The sequence below is a fragment of the Pogoniulus pusillus genome, chromosome 15, assembly GCF_015220805.1.
Source record: "Pogoniulus pusillus isolate bPogPus1 chromosome 15, bPogPus1.pri, whole genome shotgun sequence".
Taxonomy (NCBI): domain Eukaryota; kingdom Metazoa; phylum Chordata; class Aves; order Piciformes; family Lybiidae; genus Pogoniulus; species Pogoniulus pusillus.
Window position 1 is genome coordinate 7,185,878 of NC_087278.1, and position 25,087 is coordinate 7,210,964.

The following is a 25,087-nucleotide window of genomic DNA, read 5'->3' on the forward strand; positions in this document are numbered from 1 at the left end:
ACACAGGACTTGGATCTCTTTAGTAAAGATCTTTAATTAGCATGTGGTACATCTGGAACGGATCTTCTCCATCTCCCAAACAGACACAGAGAAGCAGTGAGCCTTCATCAGGGATGAAGGCATTCAGTCTGTGGAGCTTGCTGAGCCCTTGGCCCCTCTGCACAGAGCCTCAGCAAGGTTACCATCCCAGCACCAAGGGTGGGTGCTGTGACATGCTCAACTGAAGTAATGATCTGGGTTGAAATGCAATTTATTTCCCCTGAAATACCCTCTGGACTTCCACTCTGGGTTAGATTTAACCAAATGAATGGGAATAAAAGGCTCTGTATCCCTTTGCAAGCCTGGCATCCTTGCGGAGACCTTTCCTACTGAAGGTCCTGTCAAGGTGCCAGGCAGCTCAAGCTCAAGTTCCTCATTAACAAGGGACTTTTCATTTAAGTGATTCATCAGTCTTGGCCATGGGGAGGTGTAGAAGTCCTTGGCTGGGTGAAGGGCTGTGAGTACAAGGGAAGCCCCAGGTCTACAGTGTCACACAAATCTTGCCTAAGAAGCAAAGGGGCAAAAAGATCAGCTAAGAGCGAAGTGATGATCAGCCCAGCTTATGCAGGGCAGGACTGTTGCCCCGTGGACTTTTGCCCACCCAGGAGAGGCTCTTCTGGCCTTGATGGGCAGTATGTCATACCTCAGGCACCCCAAAGGCCAAGTTGTCCCGAATCATTAGCGTCTTCCGAAGGTCTCGCTCCATGATCGGTCTCTGGGTTCGCCACTTATGGGCTTCCTGGAGTCCTGGCTCAAAGTAGTAAATGCAAGCTCCAAAGCCCACCAGGATGAGAATGGAGATCATCAGATACACTGGCACAAACCAATCCAAGAAGTGAAGCATGGCTGCCAGAGAAAAGAGAACACTTGTGCAGTGAGGACACCAGAAACACCTCATCAGAGGTTCATTATGAGGTACCTTCCTCATCAGCAGCACCCAGCTCTGCTGCATCCCAGGTTGTACTTGGTTGCACAGCAAAGCGTCTCAGCCTTGGGGAGAGAGCAGTCCCTTTGGCTCATCACTGGGACCCCCCTCACTGCATGGCAGGCATGCTCTCTCCCCACAAAGGGAGGTGAGTCTGCACCCCCAGACCCACTCCAGCAACTAACTAAAGGCAGGCAGCAGGTAAGCACAGCTGCTGCTCCTCTTCTGCTTCCCCTGACATGCCACAAACGCTTTGTATTCCCAGTCTGAGCAGGTCTAGCTCAGGGCCGAGCCCTCACTTGCTGAATCCCTATTTAGTGTCCTGCTTTGCCAGGGCTCAGGGACCTTGTGGTCCTTGGTTCAGAGCAGCTTACCAGGAGCAGCTGATATGTCTTGCCAGAAGCCCCTTGCCACCCAAGCCTGGAGTGCTGAGTCCACAGCAGAGCCACCCTGGGGAACACAAAGCAAAGTGCCACACAATTTCTGCCAAGACAGCACTCAACATGAGTGAGCAGGAAGGAGTGGGCATCTCCCTGCCTGCCCAGCAGGGATGAGGATTTCAAAAGGGATGGACAGATGGAGTTCCAGCCTCACAACCTGCTGGCATCCTGGCCCTGCAGATGCTGTGCTCAGGGCATACATTCTTGACCTGGGGGCATTTAATTGCTGTAATGGTGCCATGTTTGTGCTTATCTCTTATCCTCATCCTTTGGGAGGGAGGAAGCAACACACATTGCAACCCACAGCAGTGTCCAACTTATCTGGCTCCCAGCTGCCCACTCTTATGAATTATCCACAAGGATATGGGTCATGAAGGGGCAGAAAAGGAGATTGAGAGGCAACCCTCATAGAAAAAAACCCACCCTCCCAATACAGCCATGGCCTCACCCAAGCACCAGGGGTGCTGGTTCTGCATAGTAAGCATGCTCCTTGTAACAGGCTTTGGGTGCCCTCAGGCTTGGAAAAGCATAATGGAGCAAAAAAGCAGCCCTGAAGGGAGGCTTTCCAAATTCTTTGCCCCTGTGTGGGGGTGATGAAGTGCCCCTTGACTTCAGCGGCAATGGAGTAAGGGCAGGGCTGTGTCTGTGTTGAGCTCCTGTTCTTCCAGACACCTGAAAGCTGCCACCTGCAGCTGCCCTGCAAGTCACCCCTCTAGCAATAACCATGCTCCCCATCTCCTTTGTGTGGAACAGGAGGGCTTGGGATCATCTCCATCCTCTTCCCTGCCCCTGGCCCATAAGGCTGTTACTCTTTCCCACACTATTTTTTGATTGCAACGTGCCCAGCAGCATTTATCTGCTGGATGCCTCTCACAGCAGGAGAGCACATCCCTGTCTGCTCCACTTGAAACTAGTAGCATGAAGTATGAGGTTCTTCTCTACCCTGTGAATAATAACATCCTTCTTTTTGTCACAGGGTTAGATCTGAAATTCCTGTTAACATAAGCAAAACCCAGCCAGCATGGGAGGAAACACCTGACTTCTTCCCAGGTGCTGGCAGGAATGTTGGTGTTTATCTGTTCTCCTTGCATGGCAGTGCATGACCTCAGTGGATTTTGCCTCCACCAACCATGATCTTTGGCATGCATCCTTGTTTTTGCTACCTGTGGTGCTGACCCTACCATTGCTAAGTCCTGAAGGACTTTGTCTCCTTCTCAGTGAGTCAAATCCCCTTTTTGCCTCTAGCTGATCAAGAGCAATGGGACCAGGAAGCTCAGCATTGGCCATCATTTGGCCACGATCTATGGGGCAGTCTGAGTGCTGCTCCTGCCTCTTCATGGATATCTCTGTCTTCCACAGGCAAATAACTTGGAAGGAACCCTCTTGCCTTAGCCCACAGTAATGTCATAGACATGTTGTGGGGAACAGGGATCCCACTGTGGGGTTTCCCTTGCTCAACTCATCCTGAGGGACCTTGGAGAGAATTAGGCACAAATTCCCCTCCCTGACAGAAACTGGATCTGAGATTTAACCAGATTTAACCCGAGGCCACTCAGCACAGCTTTCCTACATGCTCTGCAGAAGTAGCTCCTGTGCACTCCCCCAGCTGCTGCCAGAGCCAGGCTGTGGGGTGAAGGCTACTGCAGACCCTCCCCCCAGCAGCGGATACTGTCCCCAGCTGGTCACAACAAAGGGAATGGTTAGGGAGCCTGGGAAGGTGACACTGGCTTGGACTCCCTGGAGTGGCAGGAGGAAAACTATCAATCTCATTCCTTTCCTTGATCTTCTGCTTTCCAAACCTGGGAGTGAAGCTGCCATCCAGAAGGCACCACAATAAAAAGCAGTCCTACAGATTTGGCCATTTATTCTTTCTCAGTGGCTCCAGAGCCAGCATTCCCTAGCTCCTTGCCAGCAATCTATTCTTCAGTCTACTTGCTATGCAGCCTTTACCTCAGGCTGCATCCCCCCACTGCTCACCCATCCCTGCCCCTCAACAAAGGGACCTTGCTATGGCCAAGCCAAGCACTGAGGGAGGTGTCAGAGCCCTCCACCAACCCTCTGCAGGGCCAGCCTGGTGGTAGGTCATCAGTTGGGTGAGCAGATTTTGGCTGCAAATGCTGAGAAGAGAGAGTTTCATTCAAAGATCCCAGCTTTCTGGAGCAGCTCTGCAGATATTAAACATGCCTTAACCCTTGCTGGGCCAGCTGATGTCAGCACTTCATTTTGCAATGGGACATCTGCGTCTCCTCAAAGACACAAAGGAGTCCCAGGTCTTTCAGCTGAGACAGCATCTCCTAGAGGTAAGCCAACTGCCCCCTTTTAAACCCATCTTACACACGTCACTCCAGCTGCTCCCCTTCAATGTCACCTCTAGATCCCTGGTGCTACCTCCCACTGCTCCCCAAGAAGCCATGGCTACACTTGTGATGGGCACCCAGGGGAGCATGCTCCAAGTGACAGGGCAGAAACTGCACGGAGAAAGGGGGTCTGCAGGAGACAGGGACAGGCAGGGGTGAGCAGGCAGAAGTGGTAACCGTGCAGAGTGTCAGGGAACAGGTGACTTTGGGGGGTGAATCCTCCCATGTACATGGTCAAGAGCACAAACTAGACTGCTGCATTACCAGCCATGGGCTTACCCCAACCGCAGAAGATCCCTCCCCCCCAGGGACTGGGCACTCCAGGACAGTTTGCAGCTTGGGGCAAGGAGCTGCCGATGGCTGGGGGCCTGGACACGACCCTGCTCCCATGCGTTACATCCCTGACAAGCACCCACTACCTGCCACCTACCTCCTTCCACAGGCACAGGGCACTGGGACGAGGCTGTTCCCTCCGGCATCTGCCGAGGCCCAGCCGGGATGAGTCAGACTCCTTTCCAAGCCAGGCAGTGTCGAGGAGAAGGGACTCTGCTCTGGGAAAGCAGGGCGACAGTGAGAGGCGACAGGCACGGGGTGGGAGGGAGGGGTGGCGGCAGCAGCCGCGGCCGGCGGGACTGGGCAGGGATGACACGCAGCCGGCAGCCTGGCCTCATTTCCCACCGGGGCTCCTGGGGGCTTCCCCCATCGCCTTCCCGGCAGCCTCAGCCCCCTCCCGGCCCCCCCAGGGCACCCTACCAGCAGCGTCCCCCCCAAAGGAGGGAGGGCTGCAACCAATTTTAGCAGCAGTTGTTATGGCAACGAACCTCCCGAGCTCAGCCGCACATGGTACCCGGGCGAGAGCCACGGGAAAGGGGGCCGAGGGATGCTCTCCCTCCTCCTGCATCATCTGCAGTCTGGGCTGCAGCGCTGGAGGACTTGTTCTCTGCCAGGCTGAGAAGGCAGAATAGGGCTGTGGAGGAGGAAAAATGCTGGGGGAGACGTGTGTGAGCGAGGGCTGAGTTATGGGATTTTAAGGCTCCACGGATTTGGTGGTGTGCCCAGCTGGGAGCTAGTGGCTTGTCAGCAGTGGGATGGAGCACAGAGAGGGAGAGGTGGAAGAAGGAGGGAAATTAATATTCCCTTTAAGGATTCTGTGCAAAAATAAAGCAATCACAACTCTGACCAAAAGTATCTTACAGCAGAAGGCAGAAAAACATTGCTGTCTGAAGTAACACTTCTGCTTTCCATGAAATGCCTCATTTCCTAGCTCCATACCTCACTCTGACATTGCTGCTGCTAGAAGTGGTTTTGTTAAATCCTTTCCAGCTTTTCAGCAGGATAGGAATAGGAACAACCAAAGTGTCTGGGTTTACCATGTTTACCATGACCCAGAAGTCATTTAACACAAAAATGCTATAATGAAATCAATCAAACAACTGGTTCCAGCCCCAAAAGCTGCCTGTTCTCCTGCCTGCACTCTCCAGCTCTGCCCACTTAGTCCCTCCTCCAGACCAGGTATGCTGTAGGGTGTTGCTGTCAAGTTTTGCAGGACCAAAAATATCCACCAAATTATCTGAGCCCAGAATTTATGCCCACTACATGCCCCAGGAGTTGAGAGTTGCAAGGTTTCACTTCCCAGTAGATCAGGTTTCAGGCACAAATGGATTTTCTCCCTCCCCAAGCCAACCTGTGGATGTTAACAGAGCCCACGTGTGCTTGCTGGCTCCAAAGGCAATGCACCCAAGGGATCTGTCACCTGGTCTGCATTGAGTTTTCATCCATCAATGGAGAGACAGAGCTGTACTGGGAGCCATGGGACCTGGTTGGCATGATCCATGATTTCCTCCTCATTTTGCTTTTGTCCTCCCAAGCTGCTTCTGCTTGATGAAGCTTTCTAATTGCTTACAAGCACTGAGTATAGGTTTGCAATCCCCCTGAACCGAGCAGAGTATCTGCATGGAGGATCAAATCCATTAGGATTATCTTTCTGCTGCTTGGTTTGCTACAGCAAGGTGGGCACTCTAGATGATTGTCACGTGTCTCCAGAGAGAGGCCTGCAATCACACCTTAATTTAACCTTACTGGAGTTCAGCCATGATGCTCACCCTGACCATCAGCATGGTAATCTACTTCACTAATCCCTCTGCGAAGGAAAACAAGAGGGATACAAGTAGTGGCTGGCACAAGGGAGACCATTCCTTTCTCCAGGTTAGAACCAGAGCCACAGATGACCCTAATAGGACCTGTGGAGCCAAGCATCCTTGAAAGACATCATGCTGAAATGCCTAAGATCTTGCCCAGCTAGCTCTCTTGCCAGAGGTCACCCCAGGGGGACACCAGAGCCAGTGTGTGTCCATCAAGCTGCAATTTCTTCCCAGGGTTAAGCTCAGACTTAATGCTAGCATGCTGCTCACGCAGCCAAAACCCCAGAACAGCAAAAGTTGTTTCTCACAGGGTCATTTATTAACCCTGGCTCCCTCCCCTGCCACGCAGTCATGGAGAAGACACAGTGAGGAGTAAGAATCACCTTTTTCTGCAACCTCACTTGCTTCAAGCAGAACCCCCTAGGTGAGTCTGTAGCTCCCTTGAAGACAACAGGAAATGAGCACTGGGCTTCGTGCTGTTGGAGCTGGGACATGCTTGCAGACCTCCTTGCCTCTGATGCTGTGGCAGCTGCTTGCTGCCTGTGACAGAGCTCTCAGGTACTGTCACATCCTTTGGTTTCCAGGCAGAGCTGTGGCATTGAGACATCTCCAGGCATCGATGTGCCACGTACAGCTGAACTGCATGGAAACACCTCAGCTGCAGACAGGGCAGAGAGAGGTGAAGAAGCCTGACACAGCCATGCAGTGATATGTAAAATACACCCCAGCCTCCAATGCCAACCATATATCATCTCTCTCCTCTCCTTGCAGAGCTACACATCTAGACAAGAGCTGCAGGCACATCGCCAGCCTGAGTCTCCACCTCCTTATGTCATCGTCTACCATGAAAAAACAATTTTAAATACACTTTGACATTAGATCTGATTTACACTTCTTGGCCAATGATGGTGTAGGACAGCAACTTCTGTTCACTCCCTAGCTCCCCACAGAGTTTGTTCTGCAGGCTTTGCATCCCCTGCAGAGCATCCCTGACTGTGCTTCAAAGAGGAAGGTAAGCAAAGGGAATCTGCCTGGTGCAGTTTGCTGTGCCTGCTGTCGAGAAATGGCTTTGCACCCCAGGAGGAAATTGGCTGTGCCAAAGCCTGAACTTTTAGGCAAGGACCATCAGCACTACCACTGCCCCCTTTCAAGTCAGCTTCCTGTGGGGCATCCACACTCAAGAGTGCTTCATTAGTAAGGAACTAAGGGCGAGTTGTCCCTCTGGTGAAAGAGCATAGTGAGAGTGGGACATGCAGAGGAGGGAGCAGGGTGAATGTCTGTGTCCTCATAGGAAGGTGAGGGTCAGCCCTGCAGAGGGAAGTCTGCCAGGGGACAGTCAAGAAACTTTCTGGGGACAAGTAAAAATAACTGTGGGCTCAGTGGTAGCTCATCTAGACATCCTGAACCTCATCAGGCACCGGTGTCAGCAGAAGCCTGTGTTGGCAGAGAGGACAGTGAGCATGTCCCCACCCAGGTCTTTCTGCAGAGCTGGAAAGCAGGCAGTGGGGAGTAGCAGGGAGATGCAATAGGATGAACACCTTTTAGGTGGGTGCTGCAGCTTTTAGCATAGTTCTACATCCTTGGCAACCCAAAAGCTTTTCATGCCCCCCTAATTCAGGAGCTGGCTCTTGTTTATTGCATCTGCCTGCCTGCCATTTGTAGGGCACGTCTGCCCTGGATTCGTCCTCCCTTCCCCCTGCCGAACTCGACAACCAGAAATATCCTGTAATCTCTTCTGCTTCACCTGTAATTTGTCTGATGCTGGCAACGAGCGAAACCGTCTGCCTTTGTCAAGATCAAAAAAGCCACGATGGCTACGTGATGTCAGCTTACATTAACCGCCGCCCCCCTCACCCCTCCGCCTTCCCTCTCTGGCTGGCTGCAGAAAGGCAGACGTGTCTCCATCCTCCCACGACCTTATTCCCGCCCCCCGGCACATCTCCTGGCACTTGGAGGTGCCCTGGCTGAAAAGGCAGGGAGAGCCAGCTCCAGCAGGCAACTGAGCAGGCAGGCGACACCAATTTGGAGCCAAAATCAGGAGCGGGAGGTCCATCAAGGTGAGCCACTGGCCACAGAGGGACACTGGACTGCTGAGGGCTTTGCATCACTGCATGTCATCCTCCCACTGACCTTAAAATCTTAGCTTACCTCTCTTACTGCAGTGCTGCTGCATGGGCTCCTTCTTGCCTGTATCATGGACAGCGGAGCAGAGGAAAAGGTGCCCAGGAAAGGGGAGGATGGAGGTTGGGAATGCTGCAGCTGCCACAAAACGTCACAGAGAACAATTTGGTGTGCAAAGTCAAGCACTGCTGCTACACACTGTAGGGAAATTCCCTTTCTTTTTGTATCCAAGCAGTCTTTACAGCATGAACGTGTTTTAGCTTTGTTAACATACAAGGGGTTGTTTATCCTGCAGGAGGATGAAAGAAGGCCTTTTGGCTCTCAAAACTACCTTAAAGGAGGTTGGAGTGAGGTGGGGATCAGTCTCCTCTCCCAAGCAACAAGAGACTGGACAACAGGAAATGGCCTCAAGTTGTGCCAGGAGAGTTTCAGGTTGGACATGAAGAACAATTCCTTCACTGAAAGGACTGTCAAGCCCTGGAACAGGCTGCCCAGGGAAGTGGTTGAGTCACCATCTATGGAGGCATTTTAAAGGATGTGTAGATGTGGTGTTGAGGGACATGGTTTAGCAGCAGACATGGTCTCGTTGGGTTAATGTTTGGACTCTATCCTAAACCAGTGGCATCCTGGCCTGTATCACGAACAGTGTGGCCAGTAGGACAAGTGAGGTTGTTCTTCCCCTGTACTCAGCACTGGTCAGGACACATCTTGAGTGCTGTGTCCAGTTCTGGGCTCTTCAAGAGAGATGTTGAGATACTGGAACATGTCCAGAGAAGGGCGAAAAAGCTGGAGAGGGTCCTGGAGCACAGCCCTGTGAGGAGAGGCTGAGGGAGCTGGGGGTGTGCAGCCTGCAGAAGAGGAGGCTCAGGGCAGAGCTCATTGCTGTCTACAACTACCTGTAGGGAGGCTGTAGCCAGGTGGGGTTGGTCTCTTCTCCCAGACAACCAGCAACAGAACAAGGGGACAGAGTCTCAAGTTGTGCCAGGGGAGGTCTAGGCTGGATGTTAGGAGGAAGTTCTTCACAGAAAGTGACTGGCATTGGAATGGGCTGCCCAGGGAGGTGGTGGAGTCACTGTCCCTGGAGGTGTTCAAGAAAAGACTGGATGAGGCACTTAGTGCCATGGACTGGTTGATTGGATAGGGCTGGGGGATAGGTTGGAGGTTTCTTCCAACCTGGTTGATTCTATGATTCATTCACATGATACACTGTGATGTAAGTAATAGTGCAATTTTACTGGAGCCTCTGGTATTGTTAACCTCGATGATTTGTGGTTGGACTCGATGACCTTACAGGGCTTTTCCAACCCCAGCATTTCTATGACTGCTCAGGCTAGGACAAACTGATGGATACCAGCTCACTGCGTGAACCAGGTGAGCAGCCCAGCCCTAGAAATGTGGACTTTGTGTCTTGGGAGCTTAGCGCTGTCCATCATTCCCCTTGACAGCCAAGGTTATGCCAGCACCCTGCCCCCGTCACACAACTTTGCAACCCGCAAACACGGGCTGCAGCCACTGTTAAATGCTCCTGGCACAAATGAGCCCCCGGGGGCACGACGCCGCTGGGTCTCCGTTGCTTTGCAGGGCTTTTCAGTAGTAAGCAACCAGTGGCGTGGCTGTTGGTGCTCAGCCAGGCGTTGCGGTACCCTAGGGCTGCAGAGTAAGGGGCATGCACCCCGCCGCAGCCACCGCCGTGCCCCGGACGCGCCCCAGCAGCGCGCCCCCGCTCGGGCCCCGCAGCACGCACGCGCGCCCAAGGCCCGCCTCCCGGCGACCACGCCCTCGCCTCTAGCCCCGCCCAGCCGCCGCGTCCCCACTCAGCGCCCTCCCCTGGCGCCCGACGTCAGCGCGACGCGGCGCAGCGGCGGCGGTTTGAACGGCGGCGGTTTGAACGGCGGCGGGCGGGCGGGCGGCCGCGGGGGCTGCGCGGATGGCGCTGCTGCGGCCCTTCGACAAGCTCCCGGCGCTGAACACCGCCACCATCCTGGTGAGCACGGCCGAGCCCTGCCTTGCGCCGGCCTCGCCTTCGCTTTCTAGGGTTTGATCTTCCAGTGGGTGCCCGCATGTCCCTCACTCTCCGTGCCGCAGAGCGCGTCTCGGGGGCTATGGCCGCGCTGGCCGCGTTTACCGGCGGGGACGGGCTGCCTGGCTGGCCCCGCCTCGGACACCGAGTCCTCGGCAGCGAGCCCCGGGCTGTGGAGCGGCCCCTGCCTGAACGCCCTCTCCGGAGCGGCCGTGACCGGGTTTTTCCCTTTCGTTCCCGCAGCTGGTGGGTTCGGACGAAGGCTTGCAGGAGAAGCTGGCAAAGGCGATCCTTCAAGAGAAGAAGAACTTCAAGATCAATATGTGAGTGATGGAGAGGGAGATGCGCCGGCTGCAGGCTTGCGGTGGGATGGCAGAGAGGCCCTCGGCTGCTTTGCCCATGAGATGGAGCCAAAGCAGCGGCTGTGGCGTGAGCTCGGGAGGTTTCCGCCGCAGAAATGCGCTCACCGCCACGGCTCGGGAGCGCAGCTTCCCCCGAGCGGCGGCAGCTGGAGCTATAGAGCTGGCTCCGGTGGGCGCTGCCTGCGCCGCTGCGGCCGCCGGCTGCAGGGGCAAGCCGCCCTGCCTTCGGGGCAAGCAGTTTGGCCGCGATGAGAAATGGGGGTGAAAGTAATTATCACACTTCTCATGTTCGCTGTGCCCTTCGGGTGTTGCACAAATGCTCGATTACTAAATTTCAAGGTGTAAGAGAAGAACAGCTTGTCCTTGTCCTGGCAGGCAAATATACACAGGAATTAAACATCCTGGGACAAAAGGGAACAACTACAATGCTTGCAATTGCTTGTAAGCCAACAGATTTTCCTGGAAGCTGTCTGTGGCTTTTGGTGCTCTTCATAGCTGCTTTCTGGTTTGTGCTAGTTTGAAGCTAGCTAGAATGCTTTGGTGAGAAGGATTAGATCACAGACTGTGAAAGAGAAACAGTAGTGATGTCTACTTCACTCATAGGCTTGCTGAGAGGTATAAGAGCAAGAATCCAAACATAGATAAAGCTGATGCTCTCTGCCTGAGCTCTGGGCTGCATTTTTCTCTCTAACCTCACCCTCCGTCTCTCTGATTAATCCACTTTGCTTCCCAACCCCCCTGGCCGACCCTCCCCTCTTCCTTGGGGCACAAGGCAATGTCTGGGGTAAGGTTGAGCCGTGGGAGAAGGTGGAAGGGTGATTGGGAGCCCCTCCTGGGGACTCTGGTTTCTGGGAGGGCTGTTGTGTTTCTGTATTACCTTTTACCTTGTATATTTCTGTATATAACTGTATATACTGTAAATATCTGCTTGTATATTGTGCTAGCTGTAAATATAAGCTTCATTCAAATTTCCAGAGCCGACTGAGTCTAGTCTGGGTGATTTCCAAAGTACGTGGGGGGCAGGTAACAGCCAAACCACCACATGGTTTGTGTCCATGCATGTGGTTTTCCTCCTCCAGCTATTAAGAGGCATTTGGAATTTTAACTTTAGCTGTATGACAAGTCCTGTCTTAAGCTTGATTAACTAATTTTTTACAATATAATGTCCTTGACAGCTCTCCTGCCAAGATCAAATGAGTTTAGTCAGCTCTTCAGAAGGTGTTTGTGTTATTTTGCTGCTGTTATCCAGGGCTGCGCAGTAAAGGCAAACCCAAGCTAATGCTCTGCTAGCCAATTAGAGCAGTTTTACTACTCTGATTATCTCTGCTCTCATGCCATCATCTTGGATGTTTGTGCTAGCTTATACAATTGACTACTCAATTTTCCTGCAGCCTTTGCTGAGATGTGGATTGCTGTAACTGGGTGGCTACTGGTACTACAGCTGGGTATCTGCCCCAAACCATGGAAACTTGTGCTTGTGCTACAGACCATGATAAGTATCAGTAGGGAAGAAGTAGTCCATGGCAGTTTTTTGTATTGCTTTGGGACCATACACATTACCAGGAAATATGGTATCTTGTCTGGGGAAGGACTTTTCAGGATATCAGGGAGTGACAGAACTAGGGGGAATGGAGCAAAGCTGGAGATGGGTAGGTTCAGGCTGGATGTAAGGAGGAAGTTCTTCACCATGAGAGTGGTGAGAGCCTGGAACTGCCCAGGGAGAGGTGGTTGAGGTCCCAGTGGAGGTGTTTAAGGCCAGGCTGGATGAGGCTGTGGGCAGCCTGATCTAGGGCAGGGGGGTTGGAACTAGATGATCCTTGAGGTCCCTTCCAACCCTGACTGAGGGCCCCTCACTACAAGAAAGACACTGAGTTGCTGGAGCATGTCCATAGAAGGGCAGCAAAGCTGGTGAAGAGTCTAGAAAATAAGTCTTGTGAAGTGCACGTGAGGGAAGTAGGATGGTTTAGTCTGGAGAAGAGGAGGCTGAGAGGAGACCTCATTGCTCTCACAACTACATGGCAGTAGGTTCTAGTGAGGTTCAGTTCAGTCTCTTCTCTCTAGTATTGGGTGATAGGACAAGAAGAAATGGTCTGAAACTGTGCCAGGGGAGGTTTAGATTGGGTATTTGGAAAAACAAATGTTTCTTCCAAGAGTGGTGAGGTATTGGAACAGGCTGCCCAGGGAGGTGGAGTCACCATCCCCCGAGGTATTCAAGAAACATGTGGACATGGCACTTCGGGACATGGTTTAATGGCTGTGGCGGTGTTAGGGTGATGGCTGGACTCAATCTTAGAGGTCTTTTCCAACCAAAACAATTCCATGAGCCTATAAAGCTACAGTAATAAGTTTCTGGTGCAACAAACCTGTAACATGGACACCTGAGAAGGCAGCCTCTCCTGTGTGAGCAGTGTCTGGACTGTGACAGGAAAGTGCTGAAACCTGCCCACAGAACATACCAATGTGCTGGTCCAGGGCTAATTGGAATATCTTAATGAGAGAAATTAGATCATTGGTTGTAAAAATAAAATAATGATAAAGTCCATATCATTCACTGGTTTGCTGAGAGGTGTCAAAACCCAAAATGTAAATAATTTGACTCTCTTTGCTCCAGGACACTTCATCCTTTCACTTCTCCTTTGCTCTGCTCTAATATCTTCTGCTAACAGAGATCAAGTAAGCTTTGCTGGTTGGTTTGCTTTGCCGTCTGGGAAAGAGGAGGAGTGAGAGAAGGTGGCTTTAAGGCCCTTCTGGGCAGTTTCTCTGTCCAGGAGGGAGTTTGGATTTCTGTATTTTCAATTTGTACATAATTGTAAATACATTGTGTATAGATGCTTGTAAATTTTGCTTTGCTGTAAATGTAGCTTTATCTTACTTCCAAGCTGTCTGAGCTGGTCTGGTAAATTCCAACAGAAAGGAGGGAGTTCCTAACCCACCACAACCAGTAAAGCACTGGGACTCACCTCTTCAGAAAGGACTCTGAACAATTAGCTAACTCTTGACAATTAACTAACATGAGTGCCACACAGATCTGTGCAGAGAAAATGTTTCTGTGAATCTTGTTATGCTCTAATAAGCTTCCCATTACCAGCCTTGTCTAGCAAGTATTGTTGTGGCTGTCAGCAGCTATGAGTAGGCTTAAGCTATGAGAATGCCAATTAAAGAATCACAGTGCCTCTTCAGTGCCTACATGTTTAGTAATTGATGGGCTTCCTGGTAACTTGCTAGGCAGTGAACTGCAGTGGCTATGGTGAAGTAGATACTCCTTTGCCGAGCTGTTTGATTCAACTGGCAAACTTATTACCTTTCAGTCACCTTGCTACATCGCTCCCCTTGCCTTCAGAGAGGGATCACCTTCGGCCCAGGATAGATCTGATTGTGTTTATGTGTGACATCAAGAGCAAATACAGGTAAAAGAAGGGTGAAAATGAGAGGGGAAAGTAATGTTCTTCCTAGGGTCGCTGGCTAAATCTGCATTTTGATTTCCCTTTTTTTTTTTACTGTGTCAGAATTGCTGAATTGTGAATTTCAAACACAAATCTTGTTGGGATGGAATAGCCCAGTAATACCCACAGAGGTTTTCTGACTTCCAGCAATGGATTAGAACTGAACCACTCTGTCCAATAACATGCCTGTTAGACACTAAGCTGCCACAGCAGCTTATGGGAGAATTTATTCCTGGATTTGGGATGGTATGAACTGAGTTTTGGTGCTGTTAAATTCTGTAATAAGCGTTTGGCTGACATGCACTAGGAAGTAATATCTGATAACCATCCAGTTGCTGCATCTGCCCCCAGTTCACTGATCCTGCTGGTCAAGTGGGATCAGCACTACTGGTGTGCCTAGGCAAAAGAGAAAGGTCTGCAGGCATTGATCCCTTTTCTCATCTTCGTAGGAATGATATTTGTGTCCTCAGGCCATAAGTGAAGACTTGCTGATGCACACAAGTCAGCATTTTTTCTTTACTTGCTTAACTTGTAACTGATGATCCTGGGCTCTCATTTACCAAAAATGACAGGCCCAGCTGCATACTTACAGCACAGATGGTGCTGCAGAAATGTGTGGGCTAGCTCTTCTGAAAGAGCCAAAGTGGTGCTGAAGTCTTGTTGGATGGTAATGAATTTGGACTCTTGGTGTCTGCAAGTCATGGAGGACACTGTTCTAACTAAGTCTAGCTGTTGAGTGGGGTAGAAAAGATTCATTATGGATTATTAAACAGCTGTGGGTATTACAGAGGTCTCTGATGCCATGCTTTTAGCATAGATTATAAACCTGCCAGCTCACAGAGCAGCAGACGTTAACATCATTGGTGTCCAAACTGTGCTTCTGAAAGTTATTCCTTTTGTCCTTAATGCTGCACTGGGTTTACTTCCTCATCCAACTGGGTTGTCTGTGCTTTTCTGGCAGCTTGAAGAACGTTGAAGCTTGCCTAGATCATGTGGATGCCAGCTTCTTCTTGGGGAAAGTATGCTTCCTTGTCACCGGGGGTACGTACAGCATCATCCCTCTTCCTCCTCTCCGAGCAGCACGACTCACTGTTGCTTTCCTGAAAACAGGACAATGACTTAAAGGAAAGCAGTGGCTTTGTTGGAAGCTTTGTTTAAATTCTATCTGACCTCATCTGCTTTTCTTTATTGTTTTCCTAGATAAAGTACAATTCTTTCACAGTCACTTGCTTTCTCCTCTTTGTTTTTGCCAGCCAGGCATCATTTCTCTGTCCCTAGTTCCTAAATGTGATTTGTGTATTGATTTTTTTTAATGCCTTTTCCTGTGGCACTGCAGAAGTCTGTTCTATTTGCTCTTGCAGATCTGTCTTAATGATAACCTTAATGAGCAGTGAGAAGCATATGATAGAGTGGTAATGAAATGACTCTAAATGGCTGAGCTGCTAAACTATTAAGTATAGTTTTAACATAAGACTGGTATCCCTGCTGTGTGCTGCCTGGCCTGGTTGTGTCTCTGCTCTATCTTTCTTCCCCCTGCCTTGAGCAGAAGGATGCTTTCCTGTGTACCCATCCCACTTCAGATCTGTGGAACTAGAAGGATCAGGCTGTACTGCTCTAGTGTTGGTACAGAGTTGCTGTGTCCCTGGAATTTGGATACCAGAGGGCCTGATTCTGGCATGAGAAGGAGTCTTAGCATTGTTTTGTGCTATAGCTCTCTTGATAGAGTAAATTCCTCATAAGTATGACCACCCTGTGATATCACATGAGCCAGGAGGACTTTGATTAGTCTGGAAGATTCTACCCAAGCTGATGGTGTACTGGTCCCTTATCCAAAATGCTAGTGTTGCACTGCTTAGCAATGTGGCAATACAATTCTTGCTGTCAGTATTATGAAAGACTTCTCTTTCAATTCTGTCACAAACCTTGCACCATTCTGTTTGTGCTGCTCACTGTTGCCTTACCTTCTGTAGTACTCTTAAGGTTAGCTCTGGATCATTCTGCAGATGTGGATTTTTTGCTGGTACTTTTCTCCACTGATTATTGATTATGAGGCTTGTAATGTGGGAAAACTTTTTTTCTAGTTGGCAGGGTGAATTACTGCAGTGTAGAGCTGAATGCCATCTGGAAACTGGGTGAAGTCTACTGCAGTCCTGTGCTGTTCTGTGAGCTGGAGGTAAGGTGCTTCTTTGGTATCTCAAGGAATTTGTGAATTCACAGAATCAGATCTGTCAGGGTTGGAAGGGACCTCAAAGATCATCCAGTTCCAACCCCCCTGCCATGGGCAGGGACACCTCATACTAGATCAGAGCCCCACCCAGCCTGGCCTTAAAAACCTCCAGAGATGAGGCTTCCACTACCTCCTTGGGCAACCTGTTCCAGTGTCTCGCCGCCCTCACGGTGAAGAACTTTTTCCTAACAGCCAGTCTGAGTCTACTCCTAGTTTTGCTCCATTCCCCTTAACCCTATCACTACCTGACACCCTAAAAAGTCCCTCACCAGTTTTCTTGTAGGCCCCCTTCAGATACTGTAAGGCCCACAATAAGGGCTTCTTGGAGCCTTCTCTTTCAACTGTTCTCTGATCCTTAGGAACACCATTACATTAGCAATAAATATGCATACATTAACTGCTGTCCTGCATAAGTGTCAGAGACCAGACCCCTTCTAAAGAACAAGCAGAGGTGCAAGAGCCTATCTTGAAACGAGTGTTCTGGATTACATGGCTGCTTCCTGTGCTTCCTCGGGAAGCCAAGGCTGAATTAACAAAGACATTTCTGATAGACAAAGCCTTGATCTACTTGTTCCTTGAGGCATTTTCTCTTCCTGGGAGCCCCTGTGCTATTTGTCATATGACTGCCCCGCTAATGCTTCCTGATTGCCAGACTTTGCTGCTTCACAGACTGTCTTGCCATCTGATGTGGCACTCTTTTCCAATTACCTGCATGGTCTGGAAAGCTGGAGGGAGAGTTTGGCATTCAGCAGTAGCACACTTCACTTTTCCGTGTACTCATCATCCCACCCTTGGAGACTGCTTCCCTGCCAGCAGGTAATATCTGTGCCTTTGGCAGCCCCTTCAGGGATTTTTAGCTGACAATGCTGTACCTTCCCTAACGTTGGGGAGGAGTAAATTGGCTTCCTTAGGATTTTCTGTAGCATTCTGAACTGTACTTAATGCCTGCTCCAGTTGCTCCTTTCACCACAGCTTAGCACAGTTTTTCTCCTATTGATGGAATACTTTCTCCATTCTGTTTCCAGTTGGATGGGATACGAGTTGCCACTGCTCAGCGACTTCTCCGGATGTTACAGATCTGTGCTGGTCATGTACCAGGAGTTTCTGCCTTGTGCTTTGGCTCGCTGATGAGAAACTCTGCTGATGACTAGTTTCTCATTGTGAGATTTCAGCCACATTCATCAGTTTTCTCACTTTGGGCATTCAAGCTGCTGCAGTTGGAACTGCTTTGGGAAGTTTTTGTTGCCTGGTTTGTCATAACTGCTCATCCAGAGCTGCTGCTAATCGCTCAGGAGAAGTTTAATGGATAATGTATAGATGCTGAGGGGTGGTGGGCAGTTTGAACCAGGCATTCCTTTTCAATACTGCATCTGAGTCCCATTTCGTGTTCAGGTGGGAGTTTCACTCAGTTTGCCAGCAGCTGGGAGTTGTGCTCTACTGAGAACATCAGAACAGGCCATTAGCCCAGATGTCACATTCACAGTTCCAAAGTCACTGGAGTACTAGAGTAGAGGCAGCAGGCTTATGCTTTCCTTCAGCTGAAATACACCTTGGACTAATGTGAAGCCTTGCTGCCAAGTTTTGTCTCCCTACCAAGAGAAGAATGGAGAAGGAAGGCTGTCCTGCAGCTTCAAGACAGGCTGCAACTGGCAGTTAATGATCCAGCTGTGTGAGCATCTGCCCAGTAAAGGGCTCAGAATTTCCAAGCCTGAATACCTAACTGGGGAGGAAGGGACTAAAGAAGGTTATCTAGCACTTCAGCTTCCTTTTAGATATTTAAAGAAAAACAGCTCCATCTGTCAAGCCCAGGATAAAAAGCAACCCTAGTCTGTCAGCCCAGCCCCCCAGGGCTAACCAGAGATGAAACAGCAGACTGGACTACACATAGAGAAAACATCTGTTGTCTCCTCCAGGTTGAGTGTATGCTGTCTTTAATTCCTTTACTGACAGATTCTTCTCAGCAGTAGTTCATACCTTTATCCTTCTGCAAGTCAGTAGTGTTGTTTTGGAGTTGTAAGTTAATAATGTGTACTGTTTTTAACAATTAGGTGTATGCTTTTTGTCTTGGTAGGTGGCACAAGTTCTTAAACCTACGAATGCCTGCCTCAGTTTACCCTGGCAGCGAGGCTGGTCCTTGGTGGCAGTTTGAACTTCCCAGTTAGCTGGGGAGCTGCAGTCATGGTTTCAGCCACGTGGTGGTGGCAAAACCTTTCCATATGCAATCTTTGTATGCTGAGTTGAATCACCTTCCAGAACAGCGTTGCCTGAAACTGGGACGTTTCTCACGTCAGAATGGTGTGCCAGGTAGAAATGATGCTTAGCAAGAATGTGTTAAGCTCCCCTCTGGTTTAATTTATTTAATCCCTAATAGTGTGCTTTACTGTTCCTTGGTGCAGAGCTCTAGCTGCTCGTGCTGCTTTGCTTAGCTTGTTTCTGACATCTGTCTGAGCAGGAAAGAGCAGAAAGCAGCACTGCAGGCTCAGTCAGCTGTGTGCTGGCAGTCCTTGCAAAGACAGCTCAGCAAGGCACAAAGCCTGTATCCTTGCTCAGAGGACACACAAATCCCAGCTCCAGTTGTATTGTTGCTGGCGGGGGAGGGCTAGGTTGTTTGTCAGCTAGAACAAAAGGAGCTAAACCATTCAGCTGTGTTATGGTGCCCAAAAGGGCTGGGCTGGCTAAAACCCAAAGGAGAAAGACATGTGCAAACTCTTATGGACGTGTAAGGAGGATTGGAAGCTTAATGGGCATGTCCTACTTTCAGCTAGCTTTATGATCCTGAAGACAGTAGCCAGGGCTTTGCCAGCAGAGAGGGGCAACCATGCTGAGAAGCAAGTTTCTCTGTTGGCTGTGCTGCCTCAGCCTCGCTCTCGCTTTGGGTCCCTCAAAAATAAACGAGACCAAGGTTTAGAATAGACTGGTTTCGATTTGCTCTTGATGTGCAGGTGCAGTCTGGGGGAGGGAAGGAAGGGCTGCGGCATGAAATGAACCAGTCTTTCATGTCCTCCACAACTGCTCTGAGGTAAGGAGACACTTCCTCTGCTGCTCTCTGCTAGTCTCAGATAATGTTTGGACTCTGGTAAAATCCCTTTGGTCTCAAGAGTGATTTTTGCTGTGCTTTCTGAACTAGTGAAAATGAAACTTCCTTTCATTCACCCAGAATTCTCTGTAGCAACCCACACGTGCCACTGTCCGTTCTGGCACCTTCAAACACTGAGGGTGGGTTGGTGTGGTGTGGGTTTTTTTTTCCCCCAGTGCTATGTTTCAGATACAGTATTTCCTTCTACTACTTTCAAAGAAGAAAGATGCTGTTTGTACTTCCTACAGGTGGCCAAATCCCAGCTGGTACAAAATAGAATCTAGTTCCTTAAGAGCAGAATCTCTCTTCACCTCGAGGCTAATATTTTTCTTACTCTTAAGAAAAAGTCTTCACTAGAACTGGCAGGGGAAGTGGAGCGTATCTAAGAATATGACACTGTGTCTTGGGTCCATCATGTTTAACAACTGAAAGTAGTTGGGACACATCTAAAGCTACAGCTTCAGCTATGTAAATACCTCTAGGAACTGTCAGCTATTAGTTTAGACAGCCCATAACTCTGCCCCTACCAGAGAAGACGAGGCAGCTGAGGATGTCTTTTGTCTGGATGGAGTAGCCAGGGCTGATGTTTGATAAAGGTCTTGTGAAAGTAGTACTTGGATTGGGATCAGAGACATGGAAGGCCTGGAGCTGAATTAAAGCTAGTGACTTGGGTTCCATTGGGTTGAGATGTTGCAAGAGAGCTTGCTAAGCTGACTGGAATCGAACCTAGCTGAAATATTTTGGAGCTGTGTGCTTTCTCTTCCAAGCTCTGTTGCCTCAGCAGACTCTCCCTGTGGAGATTTACAAATCCAGATCCCTCACTCTGTGGCAGAAATACCCCAGGAGTGTTGCTGGTCTGACTTCTTCAGTTTGTGGACATGCTTTTGTTTGTCATCTGTGTCAGCAAAATTAGTGTAAAAGTGATTTGATTGGTGTAGAAGACTTTGTACCAATTGCACTGATGTGAGCTTTGGTCATGCAGTGGGGTTTTTTGAGTGGAACTGAAAGAGGCTGTAGTAAGGGCTCTTCTGCTACAGCAGATTGACCTGTGGGGTTTTACATACAGCCCAGTCACATAAAAAATGTTTGTATCCTTAGCCTGCTAGCTGAGCTGCTTGTGAAGCTGATCTGTGAGACATTTCAGCACAGATCAGCTTGCTTGGCATTACCTGTTGGGATTATGGCTGTCTGCCAGTCCAGGTTTTCCAAGGGAAGGGTTTGGGGCGTGTTTTGCTGGTTTTGTCATACCAAATTTTTAAGTGTGATAACTTAGTCTATGCTAACAGGAGAGAAAAGTCTGTGTACTGGTATGGTCCCTATAGTGAAAAGGTCTCTCTGCCTTGCAACAAAGATCAGAGCTAAACCCAGCCCTGGGGTTTTATTTGTTCCTCCAAATCTTGAAACTAGTAGTAGAGGTTTACATTCAAGGCCATCTCTAATATTAGCTTTGGAGACTGGTTAGAAGGATATCTGTACTTGCCAAGATCTGTGGTTCAGAGGGGCTGGCTGGGTTAGTTCAGCGGTGGCAGTCATGCTTTTAACAGCTGCATAGTAGCTCTTGTGACTGCTATCCACAGGAGCAATGGAGAAGAAGGGACTGCTGCTGCTGGGGGCTGCCCTGCGGAGCTGTGGCTGAAGTACCTGCTCTACTGGTAAAAGCAAAGGAGCTGCTTTCTTCTGTGGGGTTTTTAACTTGTCTTGATTTTGCAGGAGCACTGGGCTTTGCTCTGGCCACATTCCAGCTGCTCTTTCTGTTCAGCTGGCCCAGATCCCCTGGCAGTCTCCTCTGCACACTGAGTGTTCTCCACTTCCCACCCTGAGCTCATGTGCAGTGTTGCTGTGGGCAGCTGAACAACTGCCACTTCCCATTCAGTGACCAGCTGTCCTTCACTGGTGGAGAAAAAGTGATTTATATGCAGGGGAAGGCAGTAGCTGGCACATCCCAGAGCTGGGAGCCAGAAATGCTGGGCTCGTTTTGCCTGTGTGGCTGATTTCTTGTGTGACCCTGAGCATGTGTGTTAAAATGCACTGTGCCTCAGTTGCCTTTGCAGCAGGAGCTGCCTCCACTGGAGGGGTGTGATGAGGGCAAACTGATGTCACTTTGGGGACACGAATTCGGAATTGAATGGAAATGTTCAGAATAAACTTTTTCCTAATTAGAGCTGTGGGGGGTGTTTGTGTGTGTTTGGTTTGTTTTTCTTAGACCTCAGTTCCTGGGGAAGGAGGGTTTTGGTGGGGCCTGCCCCCTGGTTATCTCCTGAGATTGGCCACATTTTCTGCTGCTTACCTGCCTGACTCTGCTGCGGGCAGGCAGTGAGGAAGGCTGCTTAAAACTGGGTTGTGATCCTTCTCGTAAGGAAGGCATTGTGGCAAGATTGAGTTTTGTTGTGAACTGGAACAAAACCAGCCTCTGAAATGCTGAAATTCCCTGCACAGTTCAATTATCCTTGAATTAGCCTGTGGGAGAAATCAAAGTCTCTGGATCTCTTCCCCACTGTTTAATATTAATATGACGAGGGCAGGAAGGCATCCCCTCGGGTCGGCTCTGCACAGGAGAGGCTGTCTTGGCTGTGAAGAACCAGCGTGAGAGAGAGGCTGGGCACAGGGGACTTGGGAGTGATGTGACTTGCTCTGACTCCTTGGCAGCTGAGCAGCGCAGGCTCCTGGCCCGCACCGGGACACGTTTCTCTTGCCACAGGCTCCTGCAGGAGCTGCCATGTGCCACCACGCTGATGTCCCTTGCCCCCCCCGAGCTCTCTGTGGTGGGGTGCTGTGGGGGAGCCAGGAGAAGCGGCGTGCCTGCAGCCTGCCTCGCCGGGAAGCCGTCGGGGCGTGACGGAGCCTGTGCTTTACGCCCGCGCAGCCTTCGTCCCGCGGCCGGCCCAGGTGCAGCGCGGGGCTGGCGGCGAGGGCCCTGCGGGCGCTGCGCGTCACGGGAAGGGGCACCGAGGTGGGGCGAGGACAAAAACAAAGCAGCCACCTCCTTTTGGGAAACCTGGCCTGCAGGGCTCAGTCCGGGCTCCTGCCGCCTTCCCTGCGCTACAGTAACCTGTGCCAAGACCAGCTGAAGCTCTAGAGTGGTGCACATGCAGTATCAAGGCAGAGGCACACCGGTGAGCCCTTGGAAAGAGCTACAAAACTCAGCTAGTGGTAAAAACGCTAAGGAGGTTTCTTCCCATTTTCTGGCATCATGGAATATTTTTTTGTCTTTCCATAGAAGCTCTTTGGTCCCACCCCGTGCCCCCCCTGTAGTGATGGGTGCTGGTGCTGTGCTGCAGCTGGGCATGCCTTCCTCCTTCCACACTGGCGATGGTGTCACAGTTCTTGGGTTGGCAAAACCCCTTGGGTGTTTGCTGAGGGTCAGCAGTCCTTGACACACTACTGCTGTCTGCACTGGTCAGTCCAAATCTCTCCTGAACCTCTGTGCTGGCCACTCTCCTAGGTTCGACAGCAGCATTGGCATTGCCCCAGTGTGAGCATTCTTCATCCCACAGTGCTGTGTTCTGTTTTCTTGCTCTTCCAGAGGTGGCAGAAGTGAAGCCAGGACTGTGTTTGACTCAGCTTGATATCTAACAACCTGTGACTTGTGCTGCAGCGGAGCACCTTTCTTCAAAGCAATGTGCCAACATCCACTAATTAATCCTCATTCTGCCGTGGGACTGAGGGGTGACTCAGTGCCTTGTGCTGTTGTGTTGAACAGCAGAGAATCAAAGGCTCTGGAAGCCCTGGGACAACGCAGTGCCAATCTGTGCCTGCACACTGGTCACCTCTACAGGCTTGGTCTTGCATGCTTGTCTCCAGGGCTTTTTATCTGTGCAGAAGGCTGAAAGCTCTGTTACCTTAAAAGTGGGGCTGGAGCTGCCTTCACATTGGTCTACAGAGAGTATTTTTACTACCTGATTTTCCCTTTTGGTCTTTTCAGTCCTGTTACTCATTTATAACCCAACTTGGCTGTCCTGAGCAATTCTGCCTCCTTTTCTTACCCGTGTGTTCTTTACACTGTCACAGCTTGGCTGTGATAAGCAGTAAGTGTGTGTCTGGGTGAAAGGCAGGGGCAGAGAGATCCACGCACCACAGAAATAGAGCTGCGGTGGCGGTGCATGGCTACCTTGAGCTTCAGGACCCCCGTGAGCTGCACGCCAGGCTGTGCCAGTGCAGTGACCCTGAAGAAGTCCAAACAAACCCCAACACCTGGCCTTATGCTGCCCTGGCATCCTCTGTGCCAGTGTGTGAGCTGCTCCCAGGGAAGGGGAGTTGCTTGCGCACAGATGTTGCATAACACTGACCTAGTTCCAGCACAAGTTCGTGGGCTAGGAAGAGTTTGCCCAGCCTGCGGGGAAGAGAAAGCCCCTCTGGGGCGAGGGCTGCTGCACTGTGTCCTCTGCTCTGCGTGATGAAGGAGATGAAACACGAAGCGTGTGCTTTCCTCAGGACCTGGCCCTTGCCTCCTGCCTGGGGTGCACGTGGAGCATCATCACCTGCGCAAGTCCCCGCTCTGCGCCTGGGCCGTCGTTTGGCTCAGCTCAGCCTCTGCATGGGACTAATACATAGTGATGGTGCCCTATAAATTATATAGTCGGTCTGTTCACCATCTGCTCTGCGCCGAAAGCTGAGTGTGATTGAGACCTTCCCTGCTTCCCAAAGCTTGGCTCTTTTGCCAAGCCTGAAATGTGTGCCTATCTCCCGTAAGTGGTTCTGATTGAATCAGGTAAAGAGGGAATTTTTTAAAGCAGGCTGCAATGTTCCCTGCACCCGAAGTGAGAGCTGAGCATAGGCCAGCATCTGTTTATGAGACTATGAGTAAAAAGCAAGTTTGATTTCATACTAATTAGGTCCTAAAGGGAGCAAAATCTTGATTGCAGTGGTCACATCAAAGAATCAAAACAGTAATGTGAAAGCAAAGGAAATCCCAGAGTGATTCATATGAGAAGGGGAAATAAAGACAGTCATGGAGGAAGAAGGAGTTTGAGGGGGACTGAATTGCTCTGCTGCCCAAAAGCAGAGGGGATTTGAATCAGATTATCCTCATTAGATGTCTCTTTAAAGCATCATCAAGCCAAATGAATGGGTTGGAGGAGAGCTTGCAGGCATGGTGGCTGTGATTATCACCAGGGATTTACAGTCCTGGTTATCTAGCTTAGAGACAAGATTATTAGAGGGTATGAAGCTGTATCTGCCCTCAGCCTCTAATGTGCAGTTCTTAGCTTGGGTGATAGGAAATGCTAGGCTGCTGCACGGTCCCTCGGAAGCATCCTCTGATGGTCTGGCCCTCCACGGTGCTGTGGCTGCAATGTGAAAGGGGAAGATGAGTGCAAACCAGGGAGCCATGCTGGCTGGTGGATGTTCCTTGCAGGTGAGTGTGCAGCCTTTGTGGTGGGCTGTGACAGAAAGCAAGACCTCCCCTGTGGGTGCTCTGAGATGGGAAATGGAGAGAGAAATGTTAGAGCAGGGGATTGTGTCTGTCTGCCTTGGCAGAACCATTCACTGCACCTGCAGCATCTCCCTTCCTGTGGCAGCCTGTGCCAGTGCAACTTGTCCTCCCAGCCAGAGCTTTTAGGGCCCTAAAAGCTTGGGATTTGTTGGGGCTGTTACAGAGGGATGTCCTAAAAGTTAGGGGTAGGACCATCCCTTTGAAAGGGAATTGATGGGCTTTGTCTACAGGTCCATTTGATTTGTGAGCATGCTACAGGGCTACTGGCAGTCCCTCTCCATCTTCTCAGCCCTGCATCCTCCCCTTTCTCTCCTCTCCTAACCAACACATCACTCCTCCGTTGCTTCTCTGGGCTTTGGCAGGACAGCCAAGGCATCACACCCAGATGCTGTCCAGCAGAGGAGGTGCACAGGCCAAATCTGCCTGTCAGCTCTCTCCTGTGCTGCATCCCTAATGTGGCTTTTGAAATTCATAACGTTATTCTGCATTCAAGCCCATTAAATGA

General features: G+C 50.4%; 2 protein-coding genes across 4 annotated transcripts; one reads left to right on the forward strand and one right to left on the reverse strand.

The window, feature by feature from the left end:
- Positions 1 to 9: 9 nt before the first annotated feature.
- On the reverse strand, positions 10 to 4,494 carry SMIM45 (small integral membrane protein 45). Of its 2 annotated transcripts, XR_010304990.1 has the most exons (3): positions 4,192 to 4,494; positions 1,339 to 1,414; positions 801 to 885 (listed from the first exon to the last, which is right to left on the reverse strand). XR_010304990.1 is itself a non-coding variant. In XM_064155131.1 (2 exons), the coding sequence occupies exons 1-2, from the start codon at positions 4,238 to 4,240 to the stop codon at positions 677 to 679; spliced, it is 258 nt and encodes an 85-aa protein (XP_064011201.1). In that variant the 5' UTR covers positions 4,241 to 4,494; the 3' UTR covers positions 10 to 676. The 2 variants fall into 2 exon arrangements, 1 of the variants encoding a protein (XP_064011201.1); XM_064155131.1 differs by lacking the exon at positions 1,339 to 1,414 and having other exon boundaries at positions 10 to 885.
- On the forward strand, positions 3,537 to 21,312 carry CENPM (centromere protein M). Of its 2 annotated transcripts, none has more exons than XM_064155129.1 (6): positions 3,537 to 3,704; positions 10,287 to 10,366; positions 13,714 to 13,812; positions 14,810 to 14,889; positions 15,930 to 16,021; positions 17,101 to 21,312. In XM_064155129.1, exons 1-6 carry the CDS (start codon positions 3,612 to 3,614, stop codon positions 17,224 to 17,226), a joined length of 570 nt encoding a protein of 189 aa, XP_064011199.1. In that variant the 5' UTR covers positions 3,537 to 3,611; the 3' UTR covers positions 17,227 to 21,312. The 2 variants fall into 2 exon arrangements, with proteins under 2 accessions (XP_064011199.1, XP_064011200.1); XM_064155130.1 differs by lacking the exon at positions 3,537 to 3,704 and adding an exon at positions 9,900 to 10,007.
- The last annotated feature ends 3,775 nt before the right edge of the window (positions 21,313 to 25,087 follow it).

Excerpts from the sequence above, each read along its gene's own strand:
- CENPM (XM_064155129.1), top strand. The coding sequence starts at position 3,612 with ATGTCAGCACTTCATTTTGCAATGGGACATCTGCGTCTCCTCAAAGAC. Across the intron at positions 10,367-13,713 it reads AAGAACTTCAAGATCAATAT|TCACCTTGCTACATCGCTCC; the intron begins GTGAGTGATGGA and ends ATTACCTTTCAG. Across the intron at positions 13,813-14,809 it reads GACATCAAGAGCAAATACAG|CTTGAAGAACGTTGAAGCTT; the intron begins GTAAAAGAAGGG and ends CTTTTCTGGCAG.
- SMIM45 (XM_064155131.1), bottom strand. The coding sequence starts at position 4,240 with ATGCCGGAGGGAACAGCCTCGTCCCAGTGCCCTGTGCCTGTGGAAGGA. Across the intron at positions 886-4,191 it reads CCCTGTGCCTGTGGAAGGAG|CCATGCTTCACTTCTTGGAT; the intron begins GTAGGTGGCAGG and ends TTTCTCTGGCAG.